This window comes from Botrytis deweyae (genome assembly GCF_014898535.1).
Source record: "Botrytis deweyae strain B1 chromosome Unknown BDEW_014, whole genome shotgun sequence".
Classification (NCBI taxonomy): Eukaryota; Fungi; Ascomycota; class Leotiomycetes; order Helotiales; family Sclerotiniaceae; genus Botrytis; species Botrytis deweyae.
Genome location: NW_024066221.1, coordinates 165,782 through 185,815, shown reverse-complemented (window position 1 = coordinate 185,815; position 20,034 = coordinate 165,782). Strand labels below are relative to the sequence as shown.

Sequence of the window (20,034 nt, the reverse complement as noted above, 5' to 3'; positions counted from 1 at the left end):
TGTAGTATCATCCCCATTCCTCGATCACGTGAGTTATTGAATGGACTAGGTACCTTCAACGAATCATTAAAGAGAGGTAGCTTCGAAGTCAATTTTTCTTTTCGGACGCAATCCTGCTAAGTGGCGATGCCCAGGTGATCATGACGCAGAAAAATGGCAATAAATTATTGGAAATCGTCATTACATAATATTCATTATTCTCTCATGATGTTGTATTCCATATAGGTATAATAAAGACCTAGTATCTTCGCTCGTTTGACCTCCCAAAAACGCCTCGCTAAAATTCCGATAGTGTCCGAATAGATGTACATCCCGTCTTTTCTCCAAAATTATCTTCTCATCTCAGTGATCCTCCTAGATCACTGTTCGTCAGGCCAAAAAAAATGCCGCTAGCTTCTATCCAAATCAGCCTTTCTGAAACCCGCCAATACTTTTTGCCCAACCCCTTTCTTAGGCGGTAACACGCCCTCCCCTCTTCTCGATACTGGCTGTGGATACGTTGGCTGAGCTACTGTTGGAGTTTCTTGCACAGGTTGTAATGCTGTACTACCACTTCTGCTCGGCTTCTTATCCTTCGAAGAACTTGAGCCTGCTCTTTTCGGCGAATCTACATGAGTACTCGAACTCGAACTCCTCGCTTCCACAGGCAAACTCGGTTGTCTATGATCCTCGCCCTTGCCCAGCAACTTCTTCGGTAAACTGGGTACACTCTTCCAGCTTTTCTTGATTTCTTCATTTTCCTCTCTGTCCTTTTCCTCTTCTCTCCGTTTTCTAATCTCCGGATCTATTTCTCCTCTTTCCTCTGCTTCTTTGAGTCTTCGAGTGTTTATTGTTTCGATAGCTTCAGAGGTAAGTTCTTGTTTCATCATTTTTTCGATAACGTCATGTTTTCGTGTACGTTTGTCGCCCATGGATATTAGAACTCCTCCCATGATGTTGCAAGTGATACTACAGCATAAAATGACTGTCGTGAGAGCGAATGGTCGAGTTTTGTACGAAATTCCCCACGTACATGCACCTAACGTGATTTGAAGACAGGAATGTAAATCGAGTAATATGACGACGGCAAAAAGTAATTTCAAAGGGAATGCGTAATGGGTCTCTGTCTCGTGTGGTTTATAGAATGTGTGACTTTTGGAGAATTTTCGTTCGTGGTATTCGAGGACACTCTGTTCCTCTGGTGAGAGGACGGTATATTCGTAATTTGGCTCTACTTCTATTTGATTCCGAGCAATCATTCTATCGGCGTACTTCTTGGGTATGCGTGGCGCAACTCTACGTGCGAAACTTTTAGGCATTCGACGGGCGCATAGACTCTCGATATCGACCTGAGGAGGTGGAGCAATGTCTTCCTTGCGTTGTTCTGGGAGATCGTTATGGTCCCATAGCTCTGGGAGACCGAGCTTCTCGCGACGTTTCCAAGTTTTGCGGTGATAGTGTGCTATATAGGCCATGTGGTAGGTATCAACTGCACGGAACGGGGCTAGACCATCACCAATGATTGCGAAAAGAGCAACGAGCACATTATCAACAATGTTGACAATATAAGCTTTTCGAGAACCTAGAGATATCCAGCCGATGAGAAAAAGTACCCAGGCGGCACCGAACAACGTGATCAAAGTTGCGTAGACTGTGATGAATAGTCCCAAAGCTTTACGAAAAAAGTTAGTCAAAGCGGACCAAGAGTGAAAAGTTAACTCACGTCTGCGAACATACTGTCCGAATCCTTTCATTGAACGCTTGAATTTCGCTCGTCGGGAATGAAGTTGATGTCTAACAAGATCATCCAGCTCATCCACCTCGGCGGGCGTCCAACCACCAAGCCTTTCTCCATCAGGCAAAACGGCATACTCTAATTTCGGCGGCTTCCATGTATCACCGTCTGCTTGTTTTTCTGGACTTCGTAGATTTTTCAACTTCGCTTTGATCTTATCAATCGTGCGTACTTCTCCTGGGCGTTCTGAAAGTTTATATGTCGGCTGACGATTAACGAAACCTCCCATTTGAGGCACGAAGAGGGAATTCTGGACATTGGTAAGAGTGGAGAGAGTAGATATTTCAGGATCTGCAGAGAGTCAGTCTAGTAGCTGAAAAGCTGGTATGGCTATACATGCCCATAACATCTAGCAAATCTACCATATCAGGATCATATTCATGCTCATAAGATTCGGGCTCTTTAGAGTATTCCCCGCGACCAAATAGCGATCGAAAGCGATTGGTAAATACATTTCCTTGCGATGGAAGAGGGTGGTTTGCCGCTTGAGTGACGGATTGTTCTGAACGCCCTGTGCGATTTTGTTGGGTACTTCCATGAGGTAACGGAGTGGAGGTAGATTTCTCAGAGAAGTCTCTTGTTGAGGGTACATTTCGTGATTCCGCAGTTGACGAGTCGCGATAGATACGAATGGTAGGTCGTTGGTGTGTGCTCAGAACCGACTTTACTTTCCTACCAACTGCAACAACTGGGTTCTCAGTTGTCGAAGACGATGGCGAAGACTGTGGTGAGTCTTGGTGAGCCATTTTGAGGGTGCTTTCTTCAATTGTTGTTGTTTGTTACTCCATACAACGAAGATTTGGTAGAATTGTCGTAGCAGCACGGATTTGAAGCTATCGCATCAATAACTGAGGTCTCAAAATGCGCTCAGAAAAATAGGCGATTTATTATAGAGGAGAGTACAACAGATTGATTTCAGGGTCCAATGGACCTAATAATGTAATGCTATCTATACATTTATCAGGTTGCACAGGGGTGCGACCCTGTTTTGGGTCGACGATGTCATTTTGCAGGTAAAATTGCAGTGAATATTGCAGTACGCCGGTCACATCCCAGGGGTAATCTGTTGGCAAAGTTCCAAAATACCTTGGAACAGGATTTGTAGATGGCAGGGCTACTGAGCTCTGATTGGCCAAAGTTCAACAAATTACGGGAGCAAAAAGCAGGTTTCTTGAAAATACATGAGGAAATGAGGAAATAGAAAAACAAACAACAAACATAAAGGATATTCAGAGATGCAGAATTGATATATATATAGAAAGGAGGAAATTGAGATGTATCAAAGTGAAAGTTTATATATATATATATATAAGGAGGAATCTTTCAACCACGTATTTGAACCGACGTTGAGAGGATTGAAAGTTGGAGAATTGAGATTGCGGGATCGATAATGTCATTTGATTACTATTGATTACTAATCGGGTAAAGATCCCACTAAGAGTGATCTGAGCCACGTGCCGTGGACAATTAAATCGTTGTGCTCGGACCAGGGGAGTGCTAGTTGGAGGTAGGTACTCCGTAGATAGGGAGGGAGGTATCCATGGATCCAGTCCCCGCCATCTCAAGACTGTGGCTTTTCATTTGAGGCGTTCGTTCTAGAGCTCACTTGAATCTGAGTATCGTCATGAGAAGTCTGGCTGATGCTTCGGAAAGATTTCAAGTTCTTCCACCTCGGGATAGGAGACAAGCAGAAGCAGGAGAAGGTCAAAGTGAGATCTTGCATGCGACTATATAAGGTTACAGCAGTAAGGTTAGTCACGAGCATGTGAGTTCGAGATACCTACCACGTAGTAGTTATGTATATAAGTCCGGTTTTGCGCATATCAGTCACTGGACATTTAGCTTCAAGCATATTGGTTGTTAGATACTTACAAGTAGGTATGTCGATTAGTTACAAGTATATCTATTGATTATTAGGTAGAGAATTGTAAGCACACAAGTTTAGCACCATTGAGTTAGCCCTACTATTCTAGATTTGACTGTGAGCGTGTAACAGAACCTCGGAACGGTATAGTGAAGATACCTGTGGGACGGCCGACGGGTATTGCGTGCTTTGATCTGTGCGGTGCAGGATGTGATTGGATTTTACTTAGAGTAGGGAGAGGGGGAGGAATTGCGACGATTAGTCTAAAGAATGGGAGAGGACATGTTCAGGGACTTCTCTGGGATGAGAATGAAAAGTGGGATGATGTCGTGGATCTATGGGCATTTAGTCTGGATTGTCAAAATCGTGTGGGACAGATTGAGGGGATTGGTGCATATACGGCAGGTAGATTCCGAGTCTACGGATTTGATACGACAGGAGAGGAGGAAAACAATTCCAAGTAGCCTCGCATATACATAGATTCACCGGTCCTAACACACCGCCCATTCCAATTGCAGGTAGCCTCGCATACACACGTAGATTCTGATGCATAGTCATGTACACGGGACCAACAATCCCACGGGGGAGAGAAGAGACCGATACAAGTTACATTTCCATCCTTGGCACACACCCCATCCTATTTTCTGACGCTAAAGGCACGCATGTTCAGGGTTGACACGCATCTCTCAGCCCAGGCCTTCCAAAACATTCTCACTAGAACACCAATTTCCTTCTTGCATCTTCGAGAAAATCGTAGTGTTGAATGTAGGATAACAGATAGGATTTGACCAGCTCTACAACAACATCTAACTCAGAGAACATGCAACAACTCGATTGCGTTTCTTAACTTGTATGTATAACAATCTTCTGCATAACCTTCCATTAATTAAAAGCTATTGATATTTTCAGTCTTTCCAGATGTACATATTCCTTCAATCTTCCATATCATAAGAGCGGCATTGAGGCTCGACCTTCAAATAGGCACTGTCCCCTGTGAGCCTTTTGATATTTGCTGTCGCCCGATTGATTGAAGTGGAGGTAGTGTGGCTGTGGGAACCCAACGCTAGCAATTCCCCATTATGTGCATAGCTGGAGGCAGTCTGTCTCTTGGTCTCCAGGGCTCTCAAAGGAACCCTCGACCTTTAAGATTGGTGCATAGTTTGTTGTGTTCCACATGATGACTTCTGCTTACCCGTACCCAGGTCTGTAGGTATGTTGTCGGCGCTCAGGAAAGAGTACGCCTGCTAATTATGCATTCGCTCACGCTGCATAGGTACTGGACAATGGACCCACGTATCAAAGGTGTCGATCTTTATTAGCACTGTCACTGATTCTTTTCTTGTCATGATATCTACGTGGATACCTATGGATGTCCCCAGTCTGTGTCATAACATTACCTTACATAATCCATCCCCGTCCCATCCATCCCCATTCCATCGATCCCATCCCATCCATCCCCGTCCCATCCATCCCATCCCTACCTAGGTAATCAATAGAAGGCCACGCTCTTTCTGATATTACTACCTACCTTAGTGGGGGTTGCTGGTTTTTTATTATAGTATCTCAACTGTAAAAATTTATTAGAATTGTGATGTACAAAATTTAATATATTCATAGAGTTATATTTAGTACTATAATAGAATCGAATATTGTATTAAAATAAATATTATATATGAAAATAAAACTATATAAGAAAGCGAACTATATATAAAAGCAAAACTATATACAGAAATGTATACGGAAATAAAACTATATACGGAAGTAAAACTGTATATACGAAATAAAACTGTATATACAAATAAATCAAAATAAAATAATCCTTACTTTTCTTTTCCTAAAAAATATTATTATTATTATTCTTCTTTTCTTATTCTTCTTCTTCTTCTTCTTCTTCTTATTCTTTTTATTCTTTTTATTCTTCTTATTCTTCTTATTCTTCTTATTCTTCTTATTCTTCTTATTCTTCTTATTCTTCTTATTCTTTTTATTCTTCTTATTCTTCTTATTCTTTTTCAAATTATAAGTAGTATATACTATTACTACACTACTATCCTATATAATTTCTTTTTAATAATTAAACTCAATTAAATTAGATTATATCATTAAATTCATTTTTGTTAATAAATATCTTATCTAAATTAATATTAGTTTTCTAATATAATACTAATTTTTCAATATAGTATTATCTTTCTAACACAGTATTATCTTTTTAATATAGTAATATTATAATTATAATTTATTTTTATATATAGTTTTATTTCCGTATATAGTTTTACTTTCATATACAGTTTTGCTTTTATATATACTTTTATACACAGTTTTACTTTCGTATATACTTTCATATACAGTTTTACTTTCATATACAATTTTGCTTTTGTATACAGTTTTATTTTTTATAAACAATTCTATCTTATATATATAATCTTTTTTATTAAATACAATTTATACACTATAATAAAAAACCAGCAACCCCCACTAAGGTATCTAGATATCTGATTTAATAACAATATAATATTATGAATTTGAAAAAGAGAGAAACATATTAGACTACAAGCCTACGAATATTCGAGTTCAGTTTAGAATTCAAAGTATTGTTAATTCGATTTTAATAATAATTAACATTGGAGATATCATAATATCTTTGGATGAACTAGCGATGATGTGCAAATTGTAATAAGACTGATGTCTAATCGCGCATTTCCGATATGTTGTTTAGTAGATGAAGTATCAACTAGATATACGACGTAGATAATAGATATAATGATTGATGATGTTGTATATACCTGTTATTGATATTATTGAAATGGGGGGTCACCAGTGGATATACCGACCAACCATTTGTCTAGGGAGTGATGATTTCCATGCATCCAAAATTCCAAATGTGGTAAGTGGACATGTAATAAAGACCATTGGTGTGGTGGTGGCATGCAGCATCGTTCATGTCTAAAGCCCTCCTAGCGAATGATAAGATGTCAAAATCAGGAGTGGAAGCAGATCTGAAGCTTTATCCATCCCTAGACTGCGGATTGCGGCTGGGTTTGTCTGATAAGATGGACCTGATGGAAAAGGGTAAGATGAAAGGGGAAATAATTCCGTATTCTTTTGGAATATTCAAGGTACGCTAATAAGGATCATTACTTTTAGGGCCAATTGGCTTTCTGTTAGCGTTCCTTGAGTATTTTTCTTCTGCACGGGCCACCGATCTCGGCTGCAATCCACAAATTATTACTTGCGGTATGGATGGCTAGGATAGACTAGAAAGTCAAGAAGATCTGACAGTACAATATTTCTTCTATATAACCTAGTGTTTCTTCCCGACTGCCTTTCTTTTTATTTGAATTGGATACACATACAAAAGAATCAATATCACTGACTGTCTCTGATTGAACACACCTATTTCCCAGAGATATCGGTACCTCTTGCGCCAAATTTTCATCATCTTCATCATGCGTCAGTAAAGAATCCCTCAACTTTCCACATACCAGCAACCGAACTTCGCGTCTACACCAAATCTAACTCGTTCATCTAGTTGCTATCGACAACGTTATCGCTATATGTTTTGGTCTGATTAGCGTTCTCCTCGCAATTATTTCGCTGTATGTTATGTGCAAACCAAAAGCCGCTTCAGGTATGGAACAAATCATAAAATGATGGTCCAGAAATCATCGACTAATGATTAATTAGACTTATCAGGGCTGGACCTTGAGTTAGGTCCACGAACTACGAGCCTACCCCCTAGTCGAGCATATCCGAACTCAATATCTTCTAGTCTTCCTAGTAGAGCACCTTCAACCTCAGCGTATTCTAGTCTCCCTAGCAGGGCTCAAATCTCAGTGCACAATGATACCTACAACCACCTCCGTTCAATCAGACAAGCCCCTCAGCGTGCGACAAATCAGTTCCAAAATTTTGCCATATTCGTTCCGGCGATGACATTTGCTACAGCGGAGCCTTCGCCTGAACCTACGATGGAGCTCTATCAAGTAACGCAGTCGGCGAGGTTTATATCATACAATCGGAGTTGGGGATGATATTTGAGGCAATGTGGACCATTAAAGGGCGGCTAGATAGTTGGGATTATTGATGGGTGTACTGGTATCCATGGTAACATCGATGGAGTTATTATTTTAGACGGAGGTGAGGAACTACTGTACCGAGACTTGGAACGCGCTAACGATTTACACAAGATTGGATTATTATGTTTTGATATATGGTTGAGATGCTTTTCAGTTATGGGGGGACGGGTAGTAGCGGTTAGAAGATAGATGGCATCAGACTCCCAGGTGTGTTTCGCCTTATCCGACGAGGAACAGTGATGATGATGGCGCAGAGTTGTTTCATTAATCCATATTTATATCTGTATAGTTGTGGTTCTCTTACAGTAGCTAACATGAAATAGTTGTCGCGGGGCCAAGAGAAAACGAGGGGTTCTAGGCCTATGACGTATATGGACTCCACACACTAGCCACAGGCCGCTAGATCCCGAGGTCCCGCACTTCCAAGCCCGGCGGGGGCGTTCTAGAAGACAACGGTGTGGTGGTGTGGCTTCGGCGTGGTTATCTGTGATAAGGCTTAGGCTGAGCTGACCACCAAGACTAGAGACTAGGTACAACGCTAAAGGATGTTCACAAATGCGTTGTGAAACAACATTTCCACAACATGTACGAGTATATTTAAATCTAATGGATACTAGACTTTCTTTACCTAATCTGAGATCCAACAATTGAAGCTACCTACCTATATGATATATCATTTCTATTTTAACAATCGCGAGTCACCTGTCTGTAATATCTAAATTCATATAGAGTGAGAATCATTGGTCAAAAAAGTCTAATTTGAGATGACAGACTTAATCATCAGAGGAGTGTCCATTTATGGACTGGGTACATATCCATCCACGAACTCGGCACCGGCGAGGTGACACAATCTCATAGCAAGGTAACAAACACAATTGACTGACTTATTATCTTCAGAACGATGTGTAGAAAGCATTATGTTACGACCGCTAGTAATATATCTACAGGCACACGACTCACTAATGTCAGGGCATCTATCTCCCGAGTCCGGAACGACTCATATCATTTGCGGGATAGACTAGAAGATCACATTCATATTTATATACATAGAACTAAAACTGTTTTTGTGTTATAGACATGACATCCTAGAAAACAAAGTCGCACAAAAAGTGACGTCGGTATTGATTCAAATCACAACACTCGTATCACACCACGACTAAATTTAATGCACGGTTGCCGCTCCCGACTTCTGCAAAGTTTTCGGCAACAATGGTTGAATAACATTCAACCAAACAGTCGTATACAATCTATTGTCAATTAGCATATCAATCATTCATCTAACAAATAGATAAACTCACCCAGGACTTCCATCCGAAGCCAGACTTCCCGGTTCCAAACTTCCCCATTGCTGCGAATCTGCACAACAAGGCGAATAAGTTCCCCAAAAGGGTCCAGCGGCCCAAGCTGTCCATCCTATATACTCTTTATTCTGCGCCATGTAATCAACAATTCCCTTAATGTATGGAGCGCATTCTGTACCGTTAGCACCACCAAATTCGGTAATCATGGCTTTGAGATTGTAGGTCTTGAGCCAAGCGGTCAGAGGGGCGAGAAGTTCTGGAGCGGGAGATGCACAGACAGAGTGTCCACCTGAGAAATCAACATCGAGATACTCGTGGATGTCCATTGCGGTGTTATTGAGAGGATCCTGGAGCGTTTGCATCAAAGCACTGGATGGGTCGCTGCCTTCGGTCCAAGCATGACCTCCTGTCCACGAGTTTCCTGGTGCCAAGATCCTATAGTTTTTGTCAGCGTTGATCTCGTTTATATCGGAATAATCGAATTACGCACAAATTCTTCGCACCGGCCTTACGGATCGCAGTGATCGCAGCTTGATCATTTGCGACTACCAAGCTGGTGGGCATGTCATGGGGCTAACGCTTTCGTCAGATATAATTACTTTCCTCGATGGGTGTCGAACGCAAGAGAAGGCATTGTCAAGGATGTAAAGGATATCAACTAACCTCATTCATCAATCCAAAGATGACTTTCGTGTTACTCTTAAATCTCTTCGCCAACTCTCCCCAAAATGCAGCAAATTGTGCCGTGGTTGCAGCTTTAGGATCCGTTGTGTTACCGATCACGGATCCGGAGTACGGTTGAGAAGAAGGATCATTGTAACGCATATAGTTGTGAGGGTCTAGGATAGCATATGCAGATTTGGTTTTAGTGATATAGTTGATTGCATCCGCGTAGTAGGCGTAATGCTAATTTAGATGTGAGCTCGGCTAATGATGAAGGGGGAGGTTGAGAGACTTACTGTTTCGTCGAATGTAGCACCTAAGCCGGTAGCAGGAGGACACATTCGCTCGAGGAGGAATGCTACTCGGAATAAGTTTACCTGGAAAGCTGTTAGATTTCTCGAGTATCGGCGCAGCATTCTTGCTGTGAAGTATGCGAGATTGAGTCAAGTCATCAACCTACAACCTACCTTATTCTTATCCACGTAAACATCAATGGCAGATTTGTTAATGAAAGCATAATCCTGGCCAAACACCCCCGGTAATCCTGTTCCCACGGTACCTGTTCCACCTATTTAATATTAGCATTAGACCATCTAAGTTCAACATAATCTGAGGGATTCCCAGATCATAGTATAGAGAATATAGTGATAGCAGAAACACATACTATAAACTCCAAACTCTCCACCACTCTCAGCTACTCCTGCGTAGTAAATAGTAGCATCCACCGAAGCGGCAAAGGCTCCAATCGCGGAGATGAGACTTTTCAAAAGCATGATTGATTATCTCTTTTCTCGAACCACACCGACTTGAACTTCAAAGGTAAAAGAATACAATACGAATGTCCAAAAAAATCATGTACTCAGAACCACAGATCTATATACCAAATTCCGCCACCGGAACTAAGGGAACCACCTCCCACAATGCCGAAAAGATCCATGCCGGGTAGTATCCGAATAGATGAAGTTATTCCGACCCATCCTTCTACCCTGTCGATCCTTCACACATCACCATCAGTACACGCACATGATCCGGAACCCACACGATAAGCCTGGGCGACGGAGAAATTCCACCTCACAAATGAATAGGTACTCAGGGGATAATCGGAGGCTCGGGCCGGCTATTAATAAACTAATTTCTGGGGACCCCACGCGGGAGATGTCACTCCGCGATTGACAATTGCCGAAATGGGGATGGAGAGCCGGCTGTGATAAGTTTTTTTATGGGTTCTGGATGATGAGCTCCACTGAGAGTCAGTCAGTCGATGTTTTGAGCGATCCGAACTCCGCCATATCACTTTCTTTAATCTGTAAGAACGTTGGCCAAGAGTGTTTCCATATTAATTAAGATGTCTTGGCAAACACCCTGTATTCTACAGAAACGTGCTTGTGTGTAATCTAAGCGCTTTTCATTTCATTAATCAAGGACATGGATGATTTGAAGATGGAAGTTGAATACTAATCAATTGCGGTTTCGCTGACTAAAGTAATGTCCTCAAAAAGTTGAAAGTGGTGTGAAACACTGCAGTAGCCAGCAGCTTGAGTAAATGTATGTATCTATTTTATGCAGATCATATAGCACAACTCAATAGAATAATGATATGAACGCTAAAAAAAACTTATATTAATGCTATCAACAACCCCAAAGAAAAAATCATATATTAAGACCCTCGCAAGAACAAGACTCAAAAAGAAAACCGATTATACACAACAGCCAAAGAAACAACCAAAGAAACCAAACAGTGAATAAAAACACTCCCTCGACTTCGCTCCTCGCAAATTCCTTGGCATTACCCCTTCACCTCTACCAGGTGCAAGTCAAACACTTTCCCTTTCCCTCTCCCTCTCATGGTTGTGACTATGACCCGAGAATCCCCAAATACTACTGATCTTTCTTAACATATTCGAATGTTGTCTCTTCCCCTCTTCCATCGTCATGAATTCAAAACTTACGGGTCTCTTCCAAACACCCAACTCATCATCTTTCTCACCCTTTTCGCCCTTCTTAACACCCCATTTATCGATACTCTGAAGCAGCTTCACTGCCTCTTTCCACGCATTTTCACTCTCAAACTCTTGTTCTATCTGTCTCCAAAGATCGACGTAAACACTTACATCTTTATCCCAAGTCCCCTTTCTCCAGTAAGCTCTCTTCAATAGCTCCAATTGTGCAATGGCAATGATGCATGCTCTATCTCTGGGTAACTCATCGCCGGCATCGGAGACAGTACTTCGAAGTATGTCTTCATGAATACGCATTGCTTTTCTAAGATCTGGATGGGGAGACGCGGTGTAGAATGCAGAGAGTAGATTCTGCATCTCGAGAGTGGTTGAATCGAGTGGACCCCATACACGACGGATGTTATAACACATGTCTTCGAGGAGATGGATAGCTTGGTCTTGGTGGCCGCGGGAGAATTGCGTTTCAACGAGGAGGCGGCCGATATGCACGATTGTGGAGGAAGACCAAGAAAGTTGCGAATGACGGGAGTTCCAGAGTTGAGTAAGGAGCCACTGTGATTATTGTTAGGATTGACACAAAATAAGGGAACAGGGTAGGAATATGCTTACCTCAAGAGCTTCTAGGTCTTGAATTTCTCCAAGCAGGCCGCATACACTATTCAGCTGTTCAATTGGCAGATCCACGATCTGGAGTTTACCGGTGCGGAATCGCTGGATGATTTGTTTCATGATTGATCCCGACAAAGCCACCGAAGAAGCGCGAAGCTGAGCATCAGTGATGTGCTTAGCTCTGTTGCCAACCAGCACTTGCGCTAGGCGTAGACCCATATCTATCTTGGGCAGAGTATCATAGCCCCCATAGAATTTCTGAAAGCGATCGACGTATTCAGCAAGCTCTTGTCCCTCTGCGAATTTGCCTTTGCTCATATAGACACTGGTTGTATCCAGACCTGCTCGCAGGACAGAGATCTCAGCTTCGCCTTCGTTGAGGTTTACAAGGACGATGTGCAAGAACTCGAGCAGAGTATTGCTTTTCAGGTTCTTCTTGACATCCAAATTCGCCGCGAAGTATTCTAGGATAGATTTATTGGCGATTTCGAGTCCAGCATCATCTTCGACATCCATCAAGAATGCAAGGAGTCTGGAAGCATATGAGAGGACAGTTGTAAAGAACATCTTCTGAGTGATTGAGCGCTGATACATTTGGTATAAGAAGACTTCCATGAATAAGTCGGCCATGATTGATGAGTAGAGTTCCTTTCTTCCAGTGACAGTTGACTCGAAAGCAACCAGGAAGACCCAGGTATAGCTCTCCAGTTTGAACTTGGGGTCAACTTTGAGATTGGACTGACCAAAGATTGCATGTGAGCGCAATTGCTTCGTCAATCTCACTGCTTCGGACTCCAACCTTGCATTTTTGTAAATTGTGGCAAATTTCACTGCCGAGTCTGACAAGATCTGGGAATTCTTCTCGGTCTTGAGTACTTCCAACATCGAGGCTTGAAGAGTTTGTTGGGCCTCCAAAATAGCTTCTGGTTTATCTTGTTTAGCCAATGCTTTAATCAAGTGCCCAAGCCAGAGAAGCGTATCACGATAAACATATCCCTTCTCCGTATGAAACTTGTTGAACTCTTGCTTGTACAAAGTAATAGCTTTTATCGACGCGGAAAGCTTGGAAATAGAGTATAGATGAGGTAGACGCTTCTTTGCAGCAAGTACAGCTGCTGAAGTGACCTCGGTGATTTGTCCCTTTGGAGCTTCATGAACTTTGACATCTGCTTCCTCATACAAAGATATAGCCTCTTCACGATGCTGCTCACTATCCTCATCCAGCTCGGCGAGTTGAAGTGTGGCTTTGATTGTGATTTCGTGATGAATACCGTACAAAGTCACACACAATCTGCGGAAGTCAACAGCGAGCTGACGTAACAAGCTGTGATGTGTTTCGGATGCTTGCCTAATGACACGGACATATCGTTGATACAGATCTCCGGCAAAATCTGTCTTGATACCGTATTCTTTTCCGTGCTTCAGTAGCATCTGCCAGAGGGAGCCACAAATCTTTTGAGCAGGCACATACTGGCGTTGCTGTTCATAGATAACACACAGAGCCAAAGCTGCTCGAACCGCATCTTTGTGACAAACTTCCGTACTTCCTTTACCTAGGTTGACATGAATGGTACGATAGGCACTCTCAGCTTCTGCGATGTTGTAGATCTGCATGCTTAAATCGCCCAACAAATACAAAGTCTTGATCGTCCACGTATGTGTCTTACCATGTCTTTTTTCAATCTCACGGTGCAGATCGCGGTAAACAATGATGAGTTTTGCAGTCATGGAATGAGACTCGTAAAAATCGATCAATGTCTTGGAAGTAGATTCCAAGAGCTCATCTGGGGTTCCTGGGGTAGCCACAACAGCGTAGAATATCTTTCGGTAGGTAATCTCAGCTAATTCTAGCTGGCGTAGCTTGAATTGTGCGAAAGCTAGTCGATTCAGGAGTTCCAAGATTTCTGTAGTGAAATTGGCTGGCAAAGGTATGTTGACATTGTTACCTAAGAATGATGGCCAAAGCCGAAGCAAAATTGAATTCGTCACTTGAGAAATCTCAGACCATCGCTGTTCTGAGTAGTAAGTAGCGCACAACGATGTAGCTTGACGTATGGTCGTAGTATCGATAGTTTTAGTACTTTTACTGACGATAGTTCTTTCAAATACTTCGCGAATCGTTGTGACATCCCATGTGGTTTCTTCCGTCTTTGTCTCGGTAATCTGGGTTAAGCTTTTGGAGACAGATTTAGCTTCTATAGTTTCTTGTTTGCCACTTCTGACGTAGTATTCCCATAGATTTCCAAATACGAGACGAGCTGCGACTATTGATCCAATGCTCTGCAACTGTTCACCAACAGCTTTCGTATGCTTGATCAAGGTAGTAGATTGAATATCACTATGTTCGAGATCAATGTTAATGCCTCGAAGTATACTCTCTGCCTCGGCTGTTCTTTGCTCCCGTTTCAAAAACTCAACGTAGCGGAGGGCGACTTCAATCTTCTTCTCTTGGACGGAGACGTCGTAAGTATGTGTTAAACTTGTCAAGCTTTGCCACAGATTGATCAGTATCTCCTCGGTCTTGACAGTGTTCTTCTCCTTCTCGAACTTTTCAATCATAGCCCATGATAGTTCAAGACGCTTCGAATCAGTCGCATTCATTCTTCGGATGCTGACCTCGTACTCTTGCTGTAGACTACTAGTACTTTGCTCCATCTTTGTAATCTCAGTTGAGCTCCTTGAAAGCGTCTTCCATGATTCAACAGTCTGTGAAGCTGACTTTCCATAAACGGTTACGTTCAACTCATAAATGTACTTTTGCCACTCAGTGACCTTGGTTGTTTCGCCGATAGTAACATACATTCGAACCAAGGTCTCGGCAAATGTTATGGTTTCTTGGCTGACCGAATTGGTGGATTTTTGCACCTTGACAATGTACTCAAGAATTTCAATCTTGCGTACGACAAACTCGGTCTTCTTTGTAACAGTAATCGAAGATGTGCTTTCAATATATTTTTGGGCACACTTGAAGGCTATCGATGAAATACGAAGGGTCTCCGCAAGCTTCCATGCATCGTAGTAATATTCGACATTTGATGCAACATTGATTTGTCCCAATCGCGCAATATTGAGTAGAGTCTGGAGTACAGACTCTGAAGTCTCACCATGCACAGATCTTCGGATAGAGAGAGCCAACTGCAATTTAGTCAAGGCTTCTTGAAGTGGAAATTGGTATTCCCAGCAAGCTCCTTCAATCAATGCCAGAAGAACAGAGTCGGCAAAGCATGCTTTAAACCCAGGAGTGAGTTTTTGCTGGGACCCCTCATTCATCGGGGATGCAGTGAAGTGCATTATCCAGTACCTGGAGGCGTATTGAATAAATTCGAATGTTTTAAACAATTCATTTAACTCCTCTTCTGTCATGGTGACAAGGCTTAAGTGAGCCGAGCGTCTGTTTATGGAGACTTTTATGTAAGCTAAAGATCTCAATGCCAAATCGTAATGAGCCTCTTTGACATGAAAAGGGAAGGCGCCGGTGTTCTTGAAATCAACAACGGACATTGATCTTTGGGTAATGTTTTGTTTCACAAGGTCATGTGAGAATCGGACAAACCCATCATCCATTTTGATCAATGGTCCAACGGATGTAGCAATGTCATCCTCAACGCGGGTCGTTCTTGGAACATGCTGGCAGGACGCTGTGTCAATCTCCAACAGTTGCTTGATTTCGCTTATGAGCAAAGGGCGCTCGCTTGCCAAGAGCCAAGCAAGTATGGACTTTGTGTCTCGCGCCTTAAGGTCAATCGAAGAAATGGTGATATCGAGCAGCTGACCTAAGTCTTTCGGAAGACTATCTAGACGTTTGATTGTGGATTCTGGTGTCTGTTCTCTTTTGAGAATATCGATTGCATTTTGAGACCATACAAATGAACCATTGGCAGTATGCGCAAGCTTTGATGTTACCAAAGAAACATCCTTTTGGCTCAGATTCATTGTCGATGACAACTGCGATTCGATAAAGTATTGAATATCTTGGCTGGTATGTTGGAAACCGATTGAGAAGTGAGAACAGTCTCCGGGAATTGGCTTAGTGAGTGGTCGAGAGAAGACAATGCATTTTGTGTTCTGGTGCTTGGAAACAATAGTACGCAATCTCTCAAGTAGAACCAATCCATTACTCTCGCCGCCAAAAACTTGATCGAATCCATCAATGACAATAGTCTGGTCTCGGTCGGTTCGAAGACTCTGGCCTAAAGCGGCCCACAATGAGTCCTCAACTTTGGTGCTTGGATTGCCTTGTATATGCAGCTCATATGCGTGAAATAATTCCTTGTACAAAGCTTTATCACCAGCACTAAGCTGGAGCATTTGTAGCAAGAGTCCCTTGACGATGCTAAGAGTTGATAACTCCGTTTTCAATGTGCCATCTGAAACGTGTTAGAACTCATCACGAAAAGAATATAAAATACACACCAATGATATAACGAATCACCTCTGTCGCTCGGCGACCTTTAAAAGCTTGGAGCCTTTCAACAACCCATTCGGAAAGCACGGATTTTCCTGAACCAGCGGATCCAGTTACCATAAAAATGTTCTTTCCGCTTCGCACAAAGTCTCTCAAAGGCCTGTCGAACCACTCGCATGTGAAATCGGCCCTCGCCCCGTGAGCACGGCGATTAGTCGCAAGGATTCTTGTAACTCGATCATGTGGGGTTAGAAAATTTCTTACAGCTTCCACTGAATCATCTATCAGATAGTGGTCAGCACTTGAGGATAAAAGTCAAGCTTTCTAATAGTCCTGACTTACCTCCAGGCTCAGCTAGACGTTCAAGTCTCGTTGACCAAATTTTATCTACAAAATGATCACTGTGCAAGAAGAACTCGTCAATTCTTTTGCCAAATAGTTCGTCGAAGGTACGAATGCTGAAAGTCAAATCTACTTTATCGATTAGTCCTATCATAGCTTTACATATGTGAAGAGTGCTTACCATGCTGTCTTCTCGTGTAATATATTGTAACACCAGTCAAGAGTTTCAATAGATCTGCGTAACAAGCCACCAAAATAGTTTGCAACTCTTCAATTGTATGTAGAAGCTCATGATGACGGACAAGGAAGCCAAGTGTAATACTGCAATTGTAGAGTACGCCGAATATTTTCTCGAGGACGGGAACAAATTTCGGGCCCATCTGTAGAAAAAAAGTTAATTCTTTGCAATTCGAGTCTTAAATCTTTTGAAACGAACCTCCAATAATGTTTTGCAGCTTGCATACATGATGTTTGTTGCCTGTTCGCTCTGTGTGGTGAATGAGGAGACCTCCTCACTGTACGTAGAAACTTGACCTGTAAAGAATTCTGCCCATTTCAATATCTTGTCCCAGCGACTGCCATGATGTGGCATCTGCGACAATCTGATGGTAGCAACAAAGTCGAAGAAACTTTCTACAGATTTGCAGCTCTGGAGAAATCTATCAGAGCTTTGTCCGAGCTCAGACCGATACATTTTGACGATCTTTTGAGTTGTCTCTTGGAGCAAAGGTATTGGGAAGTAATCACTTCCGTTCATGCTGCGTTGGTCGAGGCTTGGTGATAGCATGAAGTCATTGTAGCCATTGAGCTTTGAAAGTTGATTTCCATTGGATGATTGGCGATTTCTAAGGGGTGATAGCGCCCCGTTGTGTATTGCTGATGGTGCCATACTGACTGGCGATTTTGTCCAGAAAGTAAATGAATCTGAAGCTCCTTGTCGTTGGTTTAAGTTCCAAGTAATTGTTTGTAGCCAGGTTGAAGACAGTTCTGAAGTGCCGTAAATTTAAATTTGTAGGCCAATAGAAATTTTAGCATTCCAATGTCCTCATGCGAAGCAAGGTGGCGCCTTAATCGAACCAGTCTCGCACGTGTGAAGAATTATGGCGTTTGCATTCCACGTTATCAAGGAAGATTAATGACGTTGAAACAGTTGTCGAAAGAGAGAATTTGAATTGGAACGATGAGACCTCACACACGGTACTATATGTAGGAGAGGGTATCAAACTTATCCGACTACACTGCCCCCTATCATCTCGGAAACACCGAATCTCGATGAAATTTGTGATACAAGATTATTTTGCAACCCGGCATTTCAGAAAGCGAATCATTCTCGAAATTGCGAGCTAGATGGCAAGTAGGGACCAAGACCCCAGGGAAAATGTGACAGGTTTTTTAATCGGCGAGCTCAAATCATTGCTAGTCATAGAGCTCCCTGCCGATGGTACTGTAGGTTTACGAGCCATAACTAATACAGAGATTCAGCTTCAAAAACATTTTCAGTGATTGCCAGTAAATGCATCCAAAATGTGACTACCCCCCACGCATCGAGATGATGACACCGGGGTAGCCGGAGGATGAAAATCGTACTTGAAAGACCTTACAGTAGTAGTATGCCGATATTCCTGACGACAACGTCTGGAATGATAGGTAAAATAAACACCACTTGGAAATTAGAACACAGATGCAAGGCTGAGCAAGAGAGCCAGCCCATCGTATGATCATGGGTTATCATAACTTCTCAGTCGAATCAAAATAGACCGTTGAAGTCGACTATTGATAACATACAACGCAAGGTAGTAGCGTAGGTATTGGATAAATTACCACATTACCGTGATCAGCCTTCAGCCAGCCACCCGTCTGCAAGGTGAATTTGTGGCGTTCCAGAATGGAACCCCAGGAACTCGAAAGTTTGATATTGACTCCTCGTATATTGTGTCAATGAGAAGTCATCTTCACGCAGTCCCAGTTTCAAACATCTATTGTACTCCGGACCTATCCGAATGCACAATGAAATTGATGCCAGTTGGAGAATCCATCCCATCAAAGTTTCATTTTCACATGACTTCATATGAGTTGAAAGAAAGATATGCTGCGGTTACTAATTGATAGAAACATCTACTTATAACCCGAGCCATCCGGTTCTCATGAAATGTCGTTGGAAGATATCTACCTTGAGCAAAGCGGGGTATGAAGGGTCGAAGTGAGAATTTAAAGCAAGAACATTGAAGCTACCCCTGAAAGCCACTAAGCCGGAAGTAGTATAAGGTTAAAGCTTTACTTGAATTTTTCCGACTACATTGAAAACATTACCAATCACAATCAACGCCAGTAGCATATTATTTTGAAATCAATTCGGGCGAGAAAGAGCCATGTGAATTTCACATGGATGCCCACTTTCGGCGTAAGATATGTGACGACAATAAGGCTAATGACGCTCAGGATGTAGTCATCCTTCTTGGGGTTCAACGAGTGCCCGCTTTCCAGATATGGAAGTGGCTTTCGACGCCAATCATACCCTGTCGCAGATCAATCCTTAATAGACCCCTAGCTTTCCAGATCAATCATTAAGGGATACATAGCGACTCGTACATTGTCACTTGGATGTTACCCTATAGTTTATAATGGAGTATATTCAGCTTTGATTCTGTTCAATTCTGTTGCACATCTGAAAGGCTAATACGGTAAGCCTGGAGACGAGGAGTCATGGAGTCAGGAATAAACGGTGATTCTACACACAGGGTTGAAACCCCAGTCGACCCATTCATATCGACGGAGTGCACGCGTATCCCAATATTGATAATTCGACTATCTCTTTTTGTTGCATATCAGCTTTCTCCTTCATCACGTTATTGGCTAGAGGTTCTCTGTTGGCCATATGCCGAAATGCCTACCTACCCATGTCTAGCTTCAGCCAGTTGGCGTCTCCTGTGGCTTTATGAACCATTTAGCTCTTTCAAAGAAACAAGCGAATTGGCCATGTATTAGCGATAAAAGCTAACATCATAATTCCCACCAATACACGCCTCCTCTCTAGCCCCTCCT

The 20,034-nt window shown here is 42.3% G+C and overlaps 5 protein-coding genes across 5 annotated transcripts; 2 read left to right on the top strand and 3 right to left on the bottom strand.

Moving 5' to 3' along the window:
• Window positions 1-389: 389 nt before the first annotated feature.
• Window positions 390-2,520, bottom strand: EAE98_006486 (uncharacterized protein; the record flags this gene model as incomplete). Its single annotated transcript, XM_038954109.1, has 3 exons — window positions 390-1,651; window positions 1,703-2,065; window positions 2,115-2,520. The coding sequence occupies 3 exons, from the start codon at window positions 2,518-2,520 to the stop codon at window positions 390-392; spliced, it is 2,031 nt and encodes a 676-aa protein (XP_038809354.1).
• Window positions 2,521-3,398: 878 nt separating this feature from the next.
• Window positions 3,399-4,102, top strand: EAE98_006485 (uncharacterized protein; the record flags this gene model as incomplete). The annotated part of the gene is made up of 2 exons (XM_038954108.1): window positions 3,399-3,483; window positions 3,771-4,102. 2 exons carry the CDS (start codon window positions 3,399-3,401, stop codon window positions 4,100-4,102), a joined length of 417 nt encoding a protein of 138 aa, XP_038809353.1.
• Window positions 4,103-6,900: 2,798 nt separating this feature from the next.
• EAE98_006484 (uncharacterized protein) lies at window positions 6,901-8,376 on the top strand. Its single transcript, XM_038954107.1, has 4 exons — window positions 6,901-7,088; window positions 7,168-7,266; window positions 7,323-7,775; window positions 7,826-8,376. Exons 1-3 carry the CDS (start codon window positions 7,085-7,087, stop codon window positions 7,667-7,669), a joined length of 450 nt encoding a protein of 149 aa, XP_038809352.1. The 5' UTR covers window positions 6,901-7,084; the 3' UTR covers window positions 7,670-7,775; window positions 7,826-8,376.
• Window positions 8,377-8,654: 278 nt separating this feature from the next.
• EAE98_006483 (uncharacterized protein) lies at window positions 8,655-10,498 on the bottom strand. Its single transcript, XM_038954106.1, has 7 exons — window positions 10,343-10,498; window positions 10,146-10,246; window positions 9,975-10,055; window positions 9,679-9,921; window positions 9,506-9,588; window positions 9,013-9,450; window positions 8,655-8,961 (listed from the first exon to the last, which is right to left on the bottom strand). The coding sequence occupies exons 1-7, from the start codon at window positions 10,449-10,451 to the stop codon at window positions 8,877-8,879; spliced, it is 1,140 nt and encodes a 379-aa protein (XP_038809351.1). The 5' UTR covers window positions 10,452-10,498; the 3' UTR covers window positions 8,655-8,876.
• Window positions 10,499-11,492: 994 nt separating this feature from the next.
• On the bottom strand, window positions 11,493-17,881 carry EAE98_006482 (uncharacterized protein; the record flags this gene model as incomplete). Its single annotated transcript, XM_038954105.1, has 6 exons — window positions 11,493-12,188; window positions 12,246-16,612; window positions 16,659-16,931; window positions 16,993-17,121; window positions 17,174-17,372; window positions 17,429-17,881. The coding sequence occupies 6 exons, from the start codon at window positions 17,879-17,881 to the stop codon at window positions 11,493-11,495; spliced, it is 6,117 nt and encodes a 2,038-aa protein (XP_038809350.1).
• Between the last annotated feature and the right edge of the window lie 2,153 nt (window positions 17,882-20,034).

Bases quoted from the DNA above. Each gene is read 5' to 3' on its own strand.
- EAE98_006484 (XM_038954107.1), top strand. The intron at 7,267-7,322 runs GTATGGAACAAA...ATGATTAATTAG, and splicing joins CAAACCAAAAGCCGCTTCAG to ACTTATCAGGGCTGGACCTT.
- EAE98_006483 (XM_038954106.1), bottom strand. From the start codon at position 10,451: ATGCTTTTGAAAAGTCTCATCTCCGCGATTGGAGCCTTTGCCGCTTCG. The intron at 10,247-10,342 runs GTATGTGTTTCT...AATATTAAATAG, and splicing joins TGGAGAGTTTGGAGTTTATA to GTGGAACAGGTACCGTGGGA. The intron at 9,451-9,505 runs GTGCGTAATTCG...CAAAAACTATAG, and splicing joins AAGGCCGGTGCGAAGAATTT to GATCTTGGCACCAGGAAACT.